The sequence below is a fragment of the Cyprinodon tularosa genome, unplaced genomic scaffold, assembly GCF_016077235.1.
Source record: "Cyprinodon tularosa strain WSP-4 unplaced genomic scaffold, ASM1607723v1 ctg61, whole genome shotgun sequence".
In the NCBI taxonomy this organism is placed as follows: Eukaryota; Metazoa; Chordata; class Actinopteri; order Cyprinodontiformes; family Cyprinodontidae; genus Cyprinodon; species Cyprinodon tularosa.
Window position 1 is genome coordinate 678,768 of NW_024039352.1, and position 20,555 is coordinate 699,322.

The following is a 20,555-nucleotide window of genomic DNA, read 5'->3' on the forward strand; positions in this document are numbered from 1 at the left end:
AAGACGCGCCAGCAGCACTTTATAGGTCTGCTGACTGCTGTATGGGACCACTTTGCATTTAGAGTGACCTACAGTACGATGACAGCGGAAAGAAAGTTGTGGATAAAAGTGCAACAGTGTGCAAGCATTGTGCAACACGTTTTGTTTATGCTAACAGCAACATGTCATGCTGACCCCGAAATCCCATACTCCGTCAGCAACCCCCGCTCCGCCCCGCTGCGCTCCAGACCGGCTGCTCAAAGCAAAGCCTACAGCCCCCGCTGTGGCTTCGTCTGCTCCCCTCTGAGTTCCTTGGAGATGGTAGAGAGCATGTAACCTGACAACAGCCAGATGCCGGAGCGAGACATGCATCTGGCTGTTGTCAGGTTAGAGAGCATGCGCCAGATGATTAAATTCAAAGCAGCAAAACATACGGAAATGATCCAGGGTTTCCGCGGATCATTTAAAATAATTACAATCCATTATTTTTGGGGGGATTTTTTCATTAATTTCATAATTTTTTATGGAATTTCGGTGTAACAACCAACATGTATCGAATCGAACCGAAAACCGTGACCAGAAACCGTGAATCGAACCGAACCGTGGATTTTGTGAACCGTTCCACCCCTAAAAAAAAATATATATATATATATATAATATATATATATATTAGAGATGTCCCGATCCAGGTTTTTGCACTTCCAATCCGATGCCGATATTGTTTTTGGACTTCCGATCCGATACCGATACTGGCCGATACCAGCCTACTCAAGCATGCATTTAAGTTAAAGCATTTAGCCTTAGTTGTAATACTCATGTTGAAAAGGGTTTTAGTACTCTTGATAACATCTAGCCAGCTGAATTAGGTGAGATTGAATAAAAAACACAATGATTGGTAACAACAAACTTACCTGTTTATTAAGAGATAAACACAAACTGGACAAAATTATGAATAGCAATCTAAGATTGCACAGTGAACAGTAAAACCGTAAACAGTTAAAGGTGCAAGTATTACTGTAAGTTTTAATAAAAATGCAAAACAGAATATGGAAAATATTCTATTAACTTAGAATCAGGACTGTACTCTTGAAAAAAGACTGCTTAAAAAAAAAAAAAATCAGTGCAAATAATAGTGAACTATTACACAAAAATGCCTTATACTACCCAATCTCCTCCACACCTAGTCTCCATCTACACATCGTGCAGGATAAAATAATCCCACACGGCTGACATTTTCCCGATATCTTCCAATTCACCTGTTTTAATGGTTAGGCCGGGAGACAGACCCAAAAAGACCTGTGGGTGTGTTGAAGGTGTTCTGGAAAATGCGGACCGGATTCAGGGAACACTGGCGCAAAATAGTGGAATGGATCATTTCAATCGGTGAAACTGGAAAATACGGACCAGATTTTTTTAAAAACTGGATCGGCAGTCTGGATCGTAGGGCTGCAACAACGAATCGATAAAATCGATAAAAATCGACTTTTAAAAGCGTTGGCAACGAATTTCATCATCGATTAGTTGTGTCGCGCGATTATTGCGTCATCCGCCGCGCCGTCATCACTGCCTCTTGACTGAAAGAGGAAGAAAAAAAATATGGCAGAGCGAGTCAGCGCCGCAGGTGCAGTGTTGCCAACTCAGCGACTTTACAGACCCCTCCAGCGACTATTTTTCAAAAAAGCGACTAGCGACTAGCTCTGGCGACTTTTTTCGGTTTCACTGGCGGCTTTTGGAGACTCCTACGTGAAAGCATGTATCGTTCCTACTCTGCCGTGGGGCGCCTCCCCCTGCTCCCGCAGGAGTCCCTCTCAGCTGCAGTCAGAGCCTCAGCGTCCAGACTGCAAATGAAGCGCGCATGCACCGGGATTGACGGCGCAAATTGATCACAATAATTAAAATAGCCTGCGCTTTGTAAAGCGAAAAAAGGGATAAGATGCAACTTTTTTCAAAAGAAATTAACATGGCACGGAACCACCATGTTTGTTTTGGTTTTAAAGTGGGGAAACGTTACGTTAGTTTCTCAGGTAGCTCATCTGATGCTTTCCTTACCTTGTTAGTAGGTTACAGACAGTGATAAGGTTGGCTACTTATTTTACTTTTAATTTCATTTGAATTAGCTTAAGCAGCGTTTACATTTACTTTATAAATAAATTAACTTGCAAATTATGAGGGCAAGGCTTTTAAAGTTTAAATCTTCTGGCGAAGATAAAGTAAAGAAGATCCTGCAATTTATGGAAGTAAAGCAGAATAAAATCCAGCAAGATCAGTAATATGTCAATTAATTATCAGCCACATTCCCATGTAAATATCTGTCTTTGGAGGATGTGTTTTTTAGCACCCCTAGTTCTCTCATTTTTATTCCAAATACAATTTATAATTTGAATCACAGGGCTATTTTTATCTCTATGGTTCAGTATTTTCTCAAGTAGCAACTTTAACTGCTATACTTTCCTATCTTAAAAGGCAGAACTCTTCTAGTCTAAAAAAAAACTCATTTGTTGAAATGGGGGGACCTATTGTTTGAACCCCTTAGGGGCTTTTAAAGACAAAAATGTCTTTTATTGCGCTTTATGAAACAAAGTACTCTATATTTTGTGGATGTACAGCTACATTTCTCATGTAAGTTTGCGTAGTTTTAACACAAACATTTATTTTTCATATTGCACCAGTACAGTTAATGAGCAACCTGTACTTGTGTGCTTGTTTGTTCTGTTTAAAATGTTTATTTTGGAATAAAGAGGTTAATATAAAAAATATTTTTTGTCCCGATTCATGGATTAATCGAAAAAATAATCGTCCGATTCATCGATTTTTAAAATAATCGTTAGTTGCAGCCCTACTGGATTGGCATTTTTACATGCTTTGCCGATACGCATTTTTTTGCCAATATCGGCATCCGATCCGATACGTGGATCGGATCGGGACAAGCCTAATATATATATTTATATATTAGGGATGGGAGAATTTATGAAAACCGTCAGAACCGTTCGGTTTGACTGTCTCGGTTATGTTCGCGTGTGTTTCGTTCGGTTCATGCGCTGCTCCTTTTTCTCATAGAGGAAGCGATTACACTCCAGAGCAGAAGGTGGCGGTACTGCGACCAAAGCCAACCACCAGTAGTAAACAAGAAGAAGAAGAAGCGAAGCAGAATCAAGAATCCACCTTTCGTATTCCATTTTCAGAGTTTTTTAAAGTGTTTAACAGAGACGTTAGCACCTCGACGTCGGAGTACACAGAGTGAAGCGAAAAGACTACAACTGTGTAAACAGGCCCCATTTCCATTTCCGGTGGCAGGGGAATATTGACTATTCCAACAGAACTCAATGGGATTTACAAAAGCTAAATAAAACACTACAGGAAATTTTTTTCTTTACGAAACTATTTTTTGGAACGTCATTGAACAGCGCTGACGACCTGGTGAGTAGCATATTTAAAAAAAAGAATGTTTAAGGTTGTTTTAAGGACATTATCGGACATGCACAATGGAAGCCATTCTAAAGCAGCCAGGGGGGGATTCTGCATGAGCCAAAAAGCAGAGACAGGACCAATTGTCAAAATTTTGGTGTCGATCATTCGATTTCATCCTGGACACTACAGAAAATGGGCTAAAAGTGTTAAAAACCGGAATTCTCCTTTAAATTCAAAGCAGCAAAACATACGGAAATGATCCAGGGTTTCCGCGGATCATTTAAAATAATTACAATCCATTACTTTTGGGGGGATTTTTTCATTAATTTCATAATTTTTTATGTAATTTCGGTGTAACAATCAACATGTATCGAATTGAACCGAAAACCGTGACCAGAAACCGTGAATCGAACCGAACCGTGGATTTTGTGAACCGTTCCACCCCTAATTTATATATATATATATATATATATATATATATATATATATTAGGGATGTAACGATATTGACATTATCGCGGTGGTAAACGTGTCTCGATGTCGTCGTGGTTGGGTTATAATAATAAAAGGACAGGTGTCCGTTAAAAAGCAAGAGGATTAAACACAGTCCCGCGGAACAAATCATTGTTAACTACATAGACCATGATCCTTTGCGCTGCGTTGTTATACCAACCGTTCTTAAGCCAATAGGATTGCATGCGGATTGCACGCTGTCCTCACAAGCTTAAAGCAAGCTAGCATGGCCAACAGAGATAGTTGTAAGGATGAAAACAACAACCCCGAAGTTGAGATTGTGCCAGCCCCTGCAGCTTTTAAGTCAGATGTCTGGAAACATTTTGGTTTCGGCGTGTCAAAAAACGCAACAGGAGAGAAGGTGGTGGACAGACAATGGACTATATGCAAGCACTTCCACAGTAAACTAAGATACAACACGGGAAACAAAAGCAATATGCAAAGTCATCTGACGACTCATCATCCAGAAAAGCTTGCAGATTCTCTCACAAAGAATGTCCTGTCCGGTCAAAACACCCTGAAGGAGGCATTTTTTTTTTCTTGAAATGTAGATCATTTGATCTTTCTGATGAAAAATGTGAACATAAGCTAACTGATAGGTCAGTGTTTTAAAAAAAGGCAGTTTGACTATTTTATTTAAGTTATGTTCCTAAATACCAGTTTTAAAAGGCTGCTTTTACTTGCCTTGCACATTTAAACCTGACTTAACTTGATATTTGTTTGCACTTAAAGGGAATCCCCTATTGTTTACAATTGTTCTGGTTGCTTCTTAACTTGAACATTATTCACAGAAGAATCAACAGAATATTGATGTTCCTGACTACAACTTGCACTTTAAAAGCACTATGTGATCAGCGTTTTATGTTGTAATGATCCATAAATACAACAATAAATTGCCTGTTGACTGGCAAAAGCAGAAAAAAATTTCTATTTTTTTGCTATTATCATCAAAAACACTGTCGTGAGCTATTTAACAGTACCGTGAGGTTTTCCACAATATCGCAATAAATATCGTACAGTGAGGTCAATATCGAGGGGTAGGCCATTTTCCCTCATTATTTTAGATACTTTTTTTAAACTCAGTATTAGGGACTGAAAGATCGCTCTTATATTGGGCAGGTAAAAATCACGATATATCATCAAAAAAGTTTCTTTCTACACCCCTAGTTTTTAGAGGGATATAACTTTTTTGGGTTTATAGTTGTTTTGCTAAGAAATGGAGGCTGTCTGCCGTATGGCAGACCGTTTTAACATATAATTGGTAGTGTACATCCATTTGTAATTACATTTTTGATATCTCAGATTTTGACTATTAGAATGAACCAGAATTAGAGATTAACTGAGGTAGGGTACTTAAGGTTGATGTAAGCAAAACATCTACCTGCAGCTGTGCAGAAGTTGGCTCATTGCAACCTGTGATGGAGTTCTATTTAGGCTCAAAATGGACGATCTGAACACTATCAGGACAGATCCTTTCTACATATAACCTTTTTAATCATAACCATATAAAAATGCATTTGCCCTTAATTTGATTTTGTAAACAAAACAATCTGCCAATGTAATTAGCATTTTCCAGCTTCAAATAAGATAATTAGATATTATGTACTTGCGGTAACGAGGTTGCTGTTTGTTTCTTTTTAATATTAATCCTCATATTCCTGTGGCCAGTTGACTTATTACCTACTGAAAGCACCGGAAAATACAAGTATTTCAAGAAAGCTTGACTTACTTATGTTTCTTGTTTTTTTTACCATTTAAGGATCTCTTAGTTTACGTCATTTGCACCATTTACACTACCCTTTTGAAACTGTTCTGAGCTTGGTTCGAGCACGGTAACCAAGATCACTGAGTGTAAATGGCAAGCACAGCTGAACCGGACCGCGCCAGACACGACCTAACTAGGCCTGTCACAATAACAAATTTTGCCGAAAGATTAATTGTCTCAAAAATTATTGCGATAAACGATAATATTGTTTGAAGACCTTTTTACACTGATTTAATGGAAATGACGGAATAATGCATGCGATTTCCTGGCAAAGATAAACACACTTTATTTTCAACAGAACACTTAACACTGGAACTGGTTAACAAAATAAAACGAGAAATAAAAATCAAATGGACTCTCAGTCTCTGTTAACTTAAAATACACTTGAATAAAAACACAGTGGAAATAAAAACGTATGTACAACATATCACGTTTGTGATATGTATGTTTTCCTTGTGAGTTCATACTGTCTATCAAATGTCTGCAACATTTTTCGAAATGCCGGCTATTCAACAATATTAAATGGAAGCATCTCTTTAGCAATTAAATTAACTACGCTGTCTGTGAGCGCGCGCCACTTTGCGCCGTCCTTTTTGTATACTTCCTGTCGATTAATTGCTTCAGTGATGGTGGACTGTTGCGAAGTTGAATACGCAGACAGGCCAACGCTTGTACTTTTTGTTTCCAGCTGGAGAAACTTTGCTGGGTGGTTGTGCTTTAGGTGCATGTGTAGGTTGGTTTTATTGCTGCTCTTAGCTGCTACTGTTTTACGACAAATGTGACATACTGGCTCGAATAGGTTCAGTGGTTCGCCTCGGTCATTTGGTTTGAATCCGAAATACTCCCACACTGCGGCTGTTGCGCTCGGCTTTCAAACCAGTTCCATTTCGAGCTTTTCCCCCCAACATAAGATGTGTTTTTTTTTACATCGCTAACTCCTCACGGGGCTCTAAAGCTGCAGAAGTACAAAATGATGCGCGCTGACTACCTGATGCGATAGTCCACTCTTCCTCCCTCCTCAAAAATGAGGAAGGGGAGGGGTCAGTGGATAGCAACGGAGTTATACCTTTTCATCCAGCGTCATCAGTAGAAAGAGAAAAACACAGACAGAGACGATATAGCCGATAAATTAAATGGCGTGGATAGTTTTTATTTATCGTGCGATTAATTATTTTATTGATTATCGTGACAGGCCTAGACCTAACCGCGCTAAACTGGTACTAGTTCATCAGTAGGGTTTGGCGCGGATCAGTTCTGGGACGGTTCTCAGATAACAAAGGGCGCATCAGCAAACCGCCGTCTACTTACAGTCAGCCTCCGTAATCAGGAAATTTCAGACATTCATAAAAATACTAGCTTCCCTACGGTGCCACATGATCAGCCATCTTGATTTGCTTGTTTCCCACTAGAGAGCAGTAGTACCGTAGATGGTCAGTAGGAGGCGAGGAACCGTGCTAGCGTGGTGTGTAAATGGTCGTAAGGAATTAAGCTCGGCATGGTTAACTGATCCAAGCTTGGTCCAAACTCGGCACGGATCGGTTTCAGAGTAAATGGAGCTATTCTTTGCCTTTGGGATATCTGTATTTGTCAAATCATAGTTCCGGGTACCTGAAAATACATTTAAGGTCTCTTGAATGATAAGATCATTTATTCCAGTTACCGGTATACCATAATCAGACATATATTTTTAGGTTAATATAGCAGATCAAAAATCAGTTCAATATGTCTGTAACTTAATACTGGTAAAGATGATTTAATGTTAACGCCGCCTGCCATATTTACTCCTAACATCACTAGCCAGTAACCATTGAAATATTTCTGAAGGAGACTAGATGTTCTGTAGTAAATATTTCTTTGCACATTTACTCCCAAAGAGAGCAAAGGAAAGCAAGGCTCGGTTCTGGTTCTAGTTAAGTTTAGAAAACGGTTTCCCACCATCAGCATATTGGCCACAAACTGCATCTTCTGTATTCCAGCCATCAGGACGTCTTGTTCTTTCCACCAAACTGATGAAACGGTGCTGATCTAAAGCAGCCCTCCACTGCGTTTCTGATCTGTTAGTTTATTGGCAGCGATATAGATGTTAAAACAGCACATAAAAAAGAAAGTGGGGCTACAGTAGAAAGTGGGAAATCTTTAACACACTTCTTTCTACACATAGAAATAGAACTTTGTTGATCTCACAATGGAGAAATTCACTCTCTGCATTTAACCCATCCCCTTGTGTAGCAGTGGGCTGCCACTGTGCTGCGCCCGTGGAGCAATGTGGGGTTAAGGGTCTTGCTCAGGGACCAAGAGTGGAGGCTGTGGATGTCGAACCTGGTACTTGCAACCTTCTCAGAGCACAAGCGCATACCTCTAACCACTAGGAGAACACTCCCCACTCCTTGAATTATCAAGTGAGGAGTGTCATTTATTTCCTTTGGTCGTTGAGGTACTTGTCTTTTATAGGTGAAACTGCGTTTGTGACTAAGATAAGATGTGTAATTATGAATGGCATGTTAATCATACCCAAATAATCTTCATACCTTTGCTCCCTGCTCTATGTATAGAGAACAGATTACAGCTGCATGTTAGCAGCCGAACTGTTAGAACGACTCATTTCTGTCTTTCACAAATGTTTCCTGAACGTTAAACCTGGCGAAGGTTTGTTCCCCATTTTAACACATCCTGAAAGCAAACAGATTCTAAAGTTATGTGCAAATGTGCAACGTTGACCCGGTCCTGTTGCCTAAGGTTTTACTTCACCCTAGATATCTGGATTTTGGCAGCCCGTAAGGATATTTGAACAAGATAAGCGAATGCCATCAGTAGCTGAAAGGAATAAATCAAAACTGTTGGATGATAAGGAGTTCTGTAATCATCTCTGTTCCTTTTTAAAATTCGAAGCGGTTTATTTTTATAGCGCCAATTCACAACACATGTCATCTCAAGGCACTTTACAATTCAACCAGATCATACAGTCAAATTGATTTAAAGTTTTTTATCTAAGGAAAACCAGTAGATTGCATCGACTCACTGACTCGAAGGCAGTCCCTCACACTAAGCATGCTTGTAGCGACAGTAGAGAGGAAAACTCTGCTGAGGCCAACTGGGGTTTAAAGAGACGGAAGCAGACATAGAAAAAGAAGCAGAGATGCAAAACGTAACTGTAAACCAGCTCCACAGGCGGCACCGTCCAAGAAACACACAGCCAGGCAGACGAGCTCCGAGCCAGCTCGCATATCAGAGGATGAAAAAGAGCACATCTTCTAAAGGTGTCTTCTAATGCGATGTTTCGTTCTCAGTTTTGAGATCTTTTTTCTTTACACATTGGCCACAGAAAACAATAGAATAATAAAAAGATCTGGTTTAATAATAAAAACATCTGGTTTTCTGTATATCGATCAGGCAAAAACACAAACTGTTTAGAACATTACTGCCTGGATGTGCTCTAGGCAACCATCGGTTCTTAAATTGGGTTGAAATCGCAAAGAAAAATCCTTAAAAGGTATACTTTTTAAACATTTTTCTTGAAATAAATTTACCAGTTATCAGTAGAGCTGGGTAAAAAAATCGATTTAATCGATTTTAAATGGATTCATTTACATTTTTGCAGAATCGATGTCTAGGGAATGAGATCGATTATTTTTATAGTGACGCACGTGACGATCACATTCAAATGAACAGGCAATATGCACTCAAGATTACGTCAACGCTACAGACAACGCTGCAAATATGGTTTGTGCATTGGAGATAATGCAGCTCATGCATGTCTACTGTGTACCCGCTGTGTCACGACTGCGGCCTTACTTTTTCACTTTTCACAAACAAGTTTGCACTTATGAGACAGTTTTGTTCACATCTCAAGCTTAAACTGTCTGATTTACAAGTTTGGACTTTGTGTTTAATGTCACAGGAAAAAAAGAAAATACATGAGTATTTTGAAACACAGTTGAACCACTTTCATTATTGTAAAAACAGATCGAATCGAAATTAATCAATTTTGAACTTGATGAATCAAAATCGAATTGATTCAGGACTTTGGCGAAAATACCGAACCCTTGTTATCAGATGGGAAAATGGAGCTCATTCAAGTCTGTCCAGATGGAGAAAAGCAGTGAAATGAGGCTCTAAAACTATTGTCTATTATAAAAGTTATAGGTTAACTCCTCAGTTCCCAAACATCAATACACAGATGTAATAAATCCAATGTTTGGCATAAACTTTATGCTGCTGGATCTAAAGATGTCGTCACAGATGGCTGAAGTTAAACAAATGCAGGATAGAAATGTCAACAAATTCTAATGTATAGAACAAAGTGCAGCTATTAAATGCCACCTTATTGCAGTGTCACAACCCTTTTTTCTCAATGCCTTAAAAAGACAAGATTACTTTATGGGAAAAATAAAATACACCCTTGGATTCAGTAGCTTGTAAATGATCTGTTGGCATCATTAGCTTAGAGTAGTCTTTATTTTTAGGACTTTATGAGTCTATAGACTTTTATTCTGTTTTTTCTTCCAGCATTGCCCTTTTTTTGTTTTTTTTTGTTTCTGGCATTGCTTCAATCCTTTCTTGTTTCAAGGTGTTGGTTTCTCTTTTACGGTCCTACAATAACATTTCAATCAGTTACCGAGTCGACACTACCCTCTACGGCATCTTTATTTTAGACCAGACAGATGAGATACACTCCCTTTGATCCAATTTTGATGCATTTTTGAAAATATTATTTTTCCTTTTCAATCTTTGTTTTTAATTTTATTTTATTTTTTATACACAATAGTTTTAGTTCATGTGACTGACTGACATAAAAAAAAGAGTCAAATAATCAAACTAGAAAGGACAGATGATCCAGATGTGTTTTTACCAATTTAAATGAATTTACTATTTCATATCAACTTTTAAAATGGAGAAACCGATTACAGTAATTAGTTTAATTTTCTGTAATTACAAAATCATTTCATTTATAGACAGTTCTTTAGCAAATCAGGATGGAGCTGCTGATGCTGATCCTCCTAAGTTACATCACATCCCCACTTGCATTAACCCCTTTTTAAGCTGAGGAGGGCGCCAAACGGGCGGTTTTAAGGCAACAAAGTAGGATTTTATATGATGTGCTGTATTTAACAGCAAATAAAAAAAATGATTGAAGAAGTAAATCATTGTTTAAACGTCTCACAGCCAAAGTTATCTGTCAGAGCGACGGTGTTCAGAAGAACCAGCCTCCTAATAACGGAGCAGTGGGTAAAATCCCCACTAGTAATACTCTAATAAATGCCACTGATCTTTTATAAAATGAGGTGGAAGTTTGAAATATGTTTTCTTTTTTGCTGGTCTTGTTTGTTCAGGTCTGAGTGGAAGATCGGCCCACAAAGGCATGGCTCAGTTTCAGGAAATGATGCGCCAGCAGCTGGAGAGCTCCATGGACGCCGAGCTGGAGAAACTGGTGGACACGGTCACAGGGGCCGACAGAGACGTACGTCAACACCCTGTCTTCACCCCTCCCTCTCTGTCTCTCTCTCTCTGTACATCTGGTTGTGATTTAAAAGAGCTGACGCCATGCAATGCTGGGAAACCTTAAAATGTGACACACAGTGTAGCATAACACAGAGCAGGGTTACGCCTACTGAGGCTGTTTCACTTGAAAAATCAAACATTTCTGTCAATCTTTGGATTTTATTAAATTTCACTGAGATTTGCAATACAGGTGCTGGTCATAAAATTAGAATATCATGAAAAAGTAGATTGATTTCAGTAATTCCATTTAAAAAGTGAAACTTGTATATTATATTCATACATTACATACAAACTCATATATTTCAGATGTTTATTTTGTTTAATTTTGATGATTACAAATGACAACAAATGAAAATCTCAAATTCATCATATCAGAAAATTAGAATATTGTGAAAAGGTTCAAAATTGATGGCCCCTGGTGCCACACTCTAATCAGCTAATTAACTCAAACCACCTGCAAAAGCCTTTAAATGGTCTTTCAGTCTAGTTCTATAGGCTACACAATCATGGGGAAGACTGCTGACTTGACAGTTGTCCAAAAGACGACCATCGACACCTTGCACAAGGAGGGCAAGACACAAAAGGTCATCGCTAAAGAGGCTGGCTGTTCACAGAGCTCAGTGTCCAAGCACATTAATAGAGAGGCGAAGGGAAGGAAAAGATGTGGTCGAAAAAAGTGTACAAGCAAGAGAGATAACCGCACCCTGGAGAGGATTGTGAAACAAAACCCATTCAAAAATGTGGGGGAGATTCACAAAGAGTGGACTGCAGCTGTAGTGAGTGCTTCAAGAACCACCACACACAGACGTATGAAAGACATGGGTTTCTGCTGTCGCATTCCTTGTGTCAAGCCACTCTTGAATCACAGACAGCGTCAGAAGCGTCTTGCCTGGGCTAAAGAGAAACAGGACTGGACTGCTGGTGAGTGGTCCAAAGTCATGTTCTCTGATGAAAGTAAATTTTGCATTTCCTTTGGAAATCAAGGTCCCAGAGTCTGGAGGAAAAGAAGAGAGGCACTTCATCCACGTTGCTTGAAGTCCAGTGTAAAGTTTCCACAGTCAGTGATGGTTTGGGGTGCCATGTCATCTGCTGGTGTTGGTCCATTGTGTTTTCTGAGGTCCAGGGTCAACGCAGCCACATACCAGGAAGTTTTAGAGCACTTCATGCTTCCTGCAGCTGACCAACTTTTTGGAGATGCAGATTTCATTTTCCAACAGGACTTGGCACCTGCACACAGTGCCAAAGCTACCAGTACCTGGTTGAAGGACCATGGTATCCCTGTTCTTAATTGGCCAGCAAACTCTCCTGACCTTAACCCCATAGAAAATCTATGGGGTATTGTGAAGAAGAAGATGCAATACACCAGACCCAACAATTCAGAAGAGCTAAAAGCCACTATTAGAGCAACCTGGGCTATCATAACACCTGAGCAGTGCCACAGACTGATCGACTCCATGCCACGCCGCATTGCTGCAGTAATACAGGCCAAAGGAGGCCCAACTAAATACTGAGTGCTGTACATGCTCATACTTTTCATGTTCATACTTTTCAGTTGGCCAACATTTCTATAAATCCTTTGTTTTTATTGGTCTTCAGTAATATTCTAATTTTCTGATATGATGAATTTGAGATTTTCATTTGTTGTCATTTGTAATCATCAAAATTAAACAAAATAAACATCTGAAATATATGAGTTTGTATGTAATGTATGAATATAATATACAAGTTTCACTTTTTAAATGGAATTACTGAAATCAATCTACTTTTTCATGATATTCTAATTTTATGACCAGCACCTGTAGAGTCAGATGTCAGAGCACAACATGGAAGCTGAAAGAAAAACTCCAGTATTTTTGTTTTAATTTATGTAAAGTAAATCTTGTGTAAAGTACACATTTTACGTCGTCGTTGGCTGCAGCCTCTTTCAGACCTTCAGGGGGCAGTAATGAGCATCAGGCAAAACAAACTAAACAGTTTTTTACGTATTATATTTTTAATAGAAGGAAATGCACAAAAAACATCATTTAGCAAATGTTTTATGTTCCTATGCAATCACATGTAGCAATTGTAGATAAATGCTAAATAAAATAAAATGCTTGTTTCGAATTAGTTTAAAATTACATTTTCAGTTTATAGGTGTAAAAATCGAAAAAAATTTATATGAATTAATCTGTTTGTTGCACATTTCCTTTTAAGTCATGGGTTAAATATGATGTAATATTTCTATTTTTCATTTGATTACCATGATTTATATCACAAAAATTATAATAATCTGCTTCTCTATGTTATTCCTAAAGACAAAAGCTAAAAATGAAACAAACCAAAAACGTTTTAAACCATAAAATAATCAAACAAAATCCTCTGTAGATATTACACCGAAAACGCATTTATTTTTTGATCTATAAGTCGTTAATTTTCTACATTTCAAGCTGAAATGATTCATTGCATCTATAGAAAGTTGTTCTTTTAGTAAAAGTGAAGTTTTGACTTTTTTTCCCCTTTCTACCTCTTCAGGTCTGTAAGAAGGACTTTGAGGGTTTCAAGAACCTCTTCCACAGATTCCTGCAGGTTAAAGGTCCGTCTGTGGAGTGGATCAAGATCAAGAGGCCTCCAGAAGACTCGGTAAGTCCAGATTAATCTGCTTTAATCAATAATCTGACCGGATTTAGCTTGGATCTATTTCAGGATTATATATTAACGGTATCTTTCTGGAAGCACCTCTTCAGGATGTGTTGCTCATATGTGACTGATGCAAAAACAAAAGCAAAAGTTAGAAACTATAATCTTATTATAAAGTGTCAGGAAAGCCTGAAATGCATAAAATCTAAAGGTTGAGTGTTTGTAGAGAACAAAAAATAAAATCGCTTTCTGGAGGTGGACCAATACCGATATATTATGTTTAGATTTTTTCTATTTTGTTTTGTTCTCTTGTATCGGCCGAAGTGCAAACATTGTCATTTATTAATTAAAGTTCCTTTTTCAGTTGGAACTAGAGCTGATTAATCGATTATGAAATAATTGTCAACTAATTTAGTAATCGATTAATCGTTAACTGGAATATAGAGACTAAAACGTGCATTTAGCGGAAAGAGCAACCCAGCTTAGAGTAGCAAATATACCAAGATTGTTAGAAAAATATGTAAATATTTTGCATTTAAGATAAAAATTGCACAACAAAAATTTTTGCAAGAAACATAATTTAGCAAATGTTTTGTATTCCTATGCAATCCCATATAGGAATTGTAAATAAATGCAAAATAAAATAAAATGCTTGTTTCGAATTTGTTTAAAATCAATTGGTTTACATTTTCAGTTTATAGGTGACTATAGGTAACTAAGTTAGTAATCGATTAATCGTTAACTGGAATATAGAAACTCTAAAACGTGCATTTAGCGGAAAGAGCAACCCACTTAGAGCAGCAATTATACCAAGATTGTAAGTAAAATATGTAAACTTTTTGCATTTAAGATAAAAAAAATAATATATCTTTCTCTTCTATCAATATGCTCAAGTTTTATTTTTACCTGCTTTAGTTTAGTAAAAATCTTCTTTAAGGAACCTTTGGCTATCTGATTATGGTTTGAACTGACTCTGTGTTATTATCATGTGGTAGGATGGGATAAAGGTTCCATCACAAAAGTTTGCTTCTGCAAAAAGCAGGAAATCCTTCAGAAGATAACAATCAGAAAAAGGTCCGGTTAAGTTTCACTCTGATAAACACATTGAGACCGTGTACTAACCGGAAAAACAGCTTTGCTCTTAGTCGGAACAGCCGATGCTGTTAAATTTCATCTTCAATCTGGGCTCCAGTATTTCAGGTTACGCAAAGTAGACCAAGAAAGACTGGAGGATGTATCATATTTTTCCCATTGGTCCACTTCTTTAACATCAATGCTATTTATGTTGTTATGAGTCTTCCTTCACTCAGTCTCTCCTCAGCCTGCTAACAAAAAACAACCCACTTTCTAATTAGTGAAGATTAAGTAATTATGAAGCAGAGTGGATTAAATCAAGCTTGAAATCCAATGTGATTACTCAGTATCAACGATGTGGGCAGGTCCTGAAAAATGCAGCCTCGCTCCTTTGGTAGAACCGATGATGCCTGAAGGCTGATACTACCTGACTGCAGAGGAACACGTCCAAACGATCATCTCACTTCCTGGAGGTTATTTCATGGTTAACTCCTGAAATGATCATTTCCTAGAAGCGTCAGCAAAACTTCATGTTCCTGACATTTGTTTAGATTTGTTCATGTGATTTTCCAGGTTTTTAGATTGACCTTAAGGAAGCGAATGAGTGCCTATTGTCTATTTGAAATGGATTAATAGAGAAGCTTTTTTATTTTTTAGATAAATTAAGTTTATTTTGTTCCATTATTGTTGTAATTTTCCAAATGGAAACTCCTTAATGAAAAACAATGGACCTTTCTTTTCTTAGATCTTATTTACATGTGCTTACTTTAATTTATCACATTTATTTTAACATCAGAATTTTCAAATTTCTCTTTTTTCAGATTGAATTTGACAAATTGCCTTCTTTTCAAACCGCGTTTTCCAGATCAGGTTCTCTTCACTTCTGAGGTCGGATTTCCTCTGGAGTGAAGAGCAGAGACCTTTTTCTATTGGTTTTTTTAATCTTTTTTATTATTATTTCTATTTACAAAATGTATTCTTTGCTGCAAACAATGATGGAATAAAATTTCATCCAGAAAATCATCCTAGCTGCATTTTCCTTTTCTTTGAAAGCACTACATTTGTAAATGTAGACATTTCATATTTATTAATATTTCCAAAAGATGTCTCGATTAAAAAGTGACCAAAATTGGTTTAAAAATAATCAAATTTGCTAATAATAATGTCCTTAAAGTCAAAGCTTTCTTTATTTGACTCGAGGATAAAGTTACTAACAGATCATCCAAACATTTATTTTTTTTCTTTGCTACCTAATTTAAATAATTAAGAAACAGATGTTTAATTCAGCAAAAATATCCTAAAACATTTTTAAAAATCAGATTCATACATTTCAATGCTACGGCATTGAAATGTATGAGGCAGAGGAGGTCTGCAGATTGATACAAAGCTCTGCTCCAAAAGAAGCGTAGCTCTTTAAGTGCTTCGAATCATGCCAACAGAAACAGGCCCATAATTTTGTTCTGAAGAGATCTGATCTTCCGTCCGTCTCCCTCCTTCAGATCCAGCCCTACGATAAGATCGCAGCAAGAGGTCTGCCGGACAGCGTGGCCGACAGCCTGAACAAGCTGGTGGTGGTGAAGCTGAACGGAGGTCTGGGTACCAGCATGGGGTGCAAGGGCCCCAAGAGCCTGATCAGCGTCCGCAACGAGAACACCTTCCTGGATCTCACCGTGCAGCAGATAGAGGTGCGAGATCTCTTCCCTCACCTGTCCATCCTTTCTGTCTTCCTCTTCTTTAGCAGCCAACACGAACCTCTACCTAACTGTTTAATTAGTGGGAGCAATGTAAATATTGTTATTTTTCTTTCGTTGATCTGAAATCAAGCCACCTGGAACATTTCTGATCCGTCCCTCTTCACACACAGAAGCTGTGCAAAAACTCTTTTAAGGGAAACTTTTTTAACACAGATAAGCAGTTAATGTGTTAAAAGCTCCATTTATGATGCAGGGGTTTTAATCATTTTTCTTAAACATTTAAAGTAAACACAGCTCAGCTCCACAGGTCTGGATGAGATGCATTCAGCCTCTGAAAGAGTGAAACTCTTCTGCCTTCTATGTGTAGAAATTTGTGCCTTTACAAATTATATTTAAATTTCCCTAACTGGGATCTATATTCACATAATCTGACATTAAATCCATTAGTTTGAACATTGAAATTATTTTCTTTGTAAATGTATTTTGGTGCAATGTACATTTTATAATCCAATCTAATTTCTTTCATTCGGTTTCTTTGTGTCAGACAACCAGGGCAGGGTAATCAAACACAGATTGACGGATTGATAAATGGAGGTGTTTCAAGGTTAAACTTTTTTTTCAACACATTTTAAGCTTAATCACTGGAGTGTAAACGCAGCCCACTGTGTTTTCTTCTTTTTTTTTGCACGTATAAGGATTTCTATGTAAATGAAAACAAAACACAATGTCATAAGTTATTCATTCAATACATCAAAATATCTCTAACCACTTAGAAGTTTATTATTTATTCATTAAAAAATAAATGAATAGCCTTAAGGCCAGATTGACATACAGACATAAATAAGACCTATTGTAACCTCAAAACAAAGATAATCTTGATATTTTACTGTTTACTTAATTTATTTATGTCTGTTTTGGTACAATTTAATTTATTGATTTTATTTTATTAAAGCAGTTTTGTTTGTTTATCGTTGTTTTTGCACTATAGGGTTATTTTTTTCCTTTGCGTTTGGAACCAAAAAGTATGAAGTAAATGAACATTCTTAAAAAAGTTAAAAACAATCCACTGGACTTTGATTCCAAGTTTGATCCATGCAGGAACTTTTTCAATTCAAATTGTCTGAAATAGCGTTGAGACCTAAGCGTTTTAGAGTAGCCCGAAACAAAGCTTTGTTATGTTTTAGAAAGCATGCAAATTGAACCGAAAACACATTAAAGTTATAAAAGACAGTTTTACTGTAAATAAACTGCATGCTTGTTTATTTATTTCTTTAGGTAACAATTGGTGACACTACAAACAGGAGACTGTAAACGGCACAGCCGCAGTGATTTCAGAGCAGATTAGTGGAGGATCTGATTGATTTACAAACAATAGATCTTATAGACAGAAATGGAGGCTACAAAACAAATACATGACCCTGATGGATGGAATAAACATTTGATTAATCAAATATATTGATGGGAAAACACAAAAAAACTCAACACCGGTGACACTATGCTAATTTAGCATAGTTAGCTAATGGCTACGACTAGCTGTCACTTTTTTGTTAAAGGTATAGTGGAGGAAGTTCTTTTTCCAGGTGGATCACCTACTAATCGTCAATCATTCTGGTGATATGTTTACGTAAGGCCGTCCTTTGTGCTCCTCCCTTACTTACTTACCAGTGGTGAGTCTTACATAGTGGAAAAATTGCAAATGGAAAGTATATGAGTGATGCGAACACCAACTTTTAAACAGTGTGCACGAGGAGAAATGGCCTTGTGCATGCTCTCGCACGCGTTTAAGATACGTTCCCTCTCGGGAGCGGGTACAGCGCTGTGCATGTGCATTTTATATTTTTAAAGTGGAGAGGGCGGGTCTTTTAAAAGATCCTCCACTATACCTTAAAGGGGAACGCCGTTTTTTTACATTAGGCCCTTGATTTTGCGTTATTACATCATGTTCTACTCACCCACATGAGTTTTGTGTCATTTGGAGCTGTTCTGAAGATATTCCGTTAGGTTATATCCAAGTAACATCTTCCTGTTGGCAACAACTTGAAGGCACAAACTAAACTGTTCATAATTTATCATTTATGGTACGCCAGCACTCATAACATGTAGGCGAATCAATGTCCCCCAGATATACGTGGTTATATTTTTCATATTTATATTTTTTTAAAACAAAGCAACGCGCGTATGACATCATCCGCACGCACCGGCTACATTCATTCTTCCTGTCCACTGAACTGCTGCTAGTTTTACTCACAAGCCTGGAAGACGTCTAGTGCTGCTATCACAGATGATCTCGCTCTCCAAATGGAATTGAACGATTTAGATTAGCTAGCCGAATATATAAGAGGTAGAGCGTAGCCCGCTACATTGGTTAAATAAAGTTTTTTTTGAAAAAAAAAAAAAAAAACTCCAGTTCTGGGAGCGGAACAAAACTCATATGGGTGAGCAGAACATGATGTAATAACGTCAAATCAAGGGCCCAATATAAAAAATCTGAAATTCCCCTTTAAAGTGATATACTAGTTAGATTTTATCTGAAATATCAATCCATGAATCTGTGTTCGATTACTCCAGGGTTTAAGGGCCTGACTGTCTGACACAAAGAAAGGCAATTTCCAACTAAAAATGTCTTAGTTTTTAAATTTAAATTATTAGACTGAAAGTAAAATGTAACAATCCCGTATTCAATCCTGCAAAGTTTAAAAGTAAATTAATTCAGTTTTAGTTTAATGATATTCGTTTTTAAACCTAGGCATTAAATTTTAAAATTTTTTTCAGATACAGTTTGTTTTGACAGAAGTTTAGCTTTCCTGGGAGCGACTGCAGTCTCAACAATGGTTTTCCTCGAGGCACAAAAACCAAACAAGCCTGATTGTGGATCCGCCTTTACCGGGAAACGGTGAATAAGCTCAGTGACGCCATCATTGCTCAATCTTTGGCTGCTAGTTTCAGTTCTTCCAGGCTACCAGCCTCTCTGTAGCCATTTTTCAGCTGCTTCTTTAGGAATCATCATGGAGCTCAAAATCCATTCTCTATTGGCTCAATAGTTTGGATGGAATCGGCTGAAAACATTTGAAATTTGTTCCTTGTGGTTTATCCTTGTGTGGCTAAAAGACAGGGTTTTAAATTATGGAGGGAATTTTTTTCCCATGTTTTGTCCGTCGTCATTTGAAAATGCAATCCAGAAATAAAACTTCATTTAAAAGGTTTTCTTGTATCGACATTTTTTCTATTAAAAAATAACTAATATTTAAAAAAAAAATCAATTTTAGAACATTTCATTCTTTAACCTTTATTTATTTTTTTACAGATTTTATATTTTCAAATTTTATCTTTTTTATTCTTTTAGATTGAGTTTTTGCAAATTGTATTAATTTCAAATGACCTTTTGAAGATCAGCTTCACTTCATGCTTAATACAAATGCTCACTTTATTATTTAAAATGTTATTGCTGACGCCCAGCAGACCAATAGAAATGCCTCTTTGCTCCGCAGAAGGGAAGAGCATGTGATCCATAAAGTACAATTTGAAAAAAATGCAATTTGGAAAACTAAACCTAAAAAAGAGAAATATGAGGGGGGAAAAAACAGTTTAAAAAAAAAAAAGTTGCAAAAAAAATTTCAAGGAAATAAATTATGGAAAAAAGAAAATCATAGAATACAGCAAATTTACTCCCAAATCTTTTCTTTTTTTCCAAAAATTTCTTTTCTGGATTGCATTTTTTTCCTAAGCCATGGTAAAAGGAAATATTGTAAATTTGCTTGCTACAATAACGGAAGAAAATTCCCTCCATATTAAATCATTCCTCTGCAACATTAACCCAAACCCATGTTGGGTTATCAGAGACGAGCCCACATGCTGCGTACTAGGAAACATCCCCAGAAAGATGCTAAATAAAGTATTAATCCCAGATTGTGGGACAGCTATTAAAGAAGAAATAAACAAGATAAAAAAAAACAGCTGGTAGAGATTTATAAATGTAAATGTCCTCATCCTGGCATGCAGGTCTGC

General features: G+C 37.2%; 1 protein-coding gene across 2 annotated transcripts in view; it reads left to right on the plus strand.

Annotated features, from left to right (window-relative positions):
* The window catches only part of ugp2b (UDP-glucose pyrophosphorylase 2b), a 43,568-nt gene that overhangs the window by 3,349 nt on the left and 19,664 nt on the right, over positions 1 to 20,555 (plus strand). For both annotated transcript variants that reach the window (XM_038307435.1, XM_038307434.1), the window contains exons 2-4: positions 10,995 to 11,122; positions 13,678 to 13,785; positions 16,356 to 16,541. In XM_038307435.1, the coding sequence (XP_038163363.1) occupies positions 11,024 to 11,122; positions 13,678 to 13,785; positions 16,356 to 16,541 (393 nt within the window). In that variant the 5' untranslated portion in view covers positions 10,995 to 11,023. The remainder of the gene's footprint in view (positions 1 to 10,994; positions 11,123 to 13,677; positions 13,786 to 16,355; positions 16,542 to 20,555) is intronic.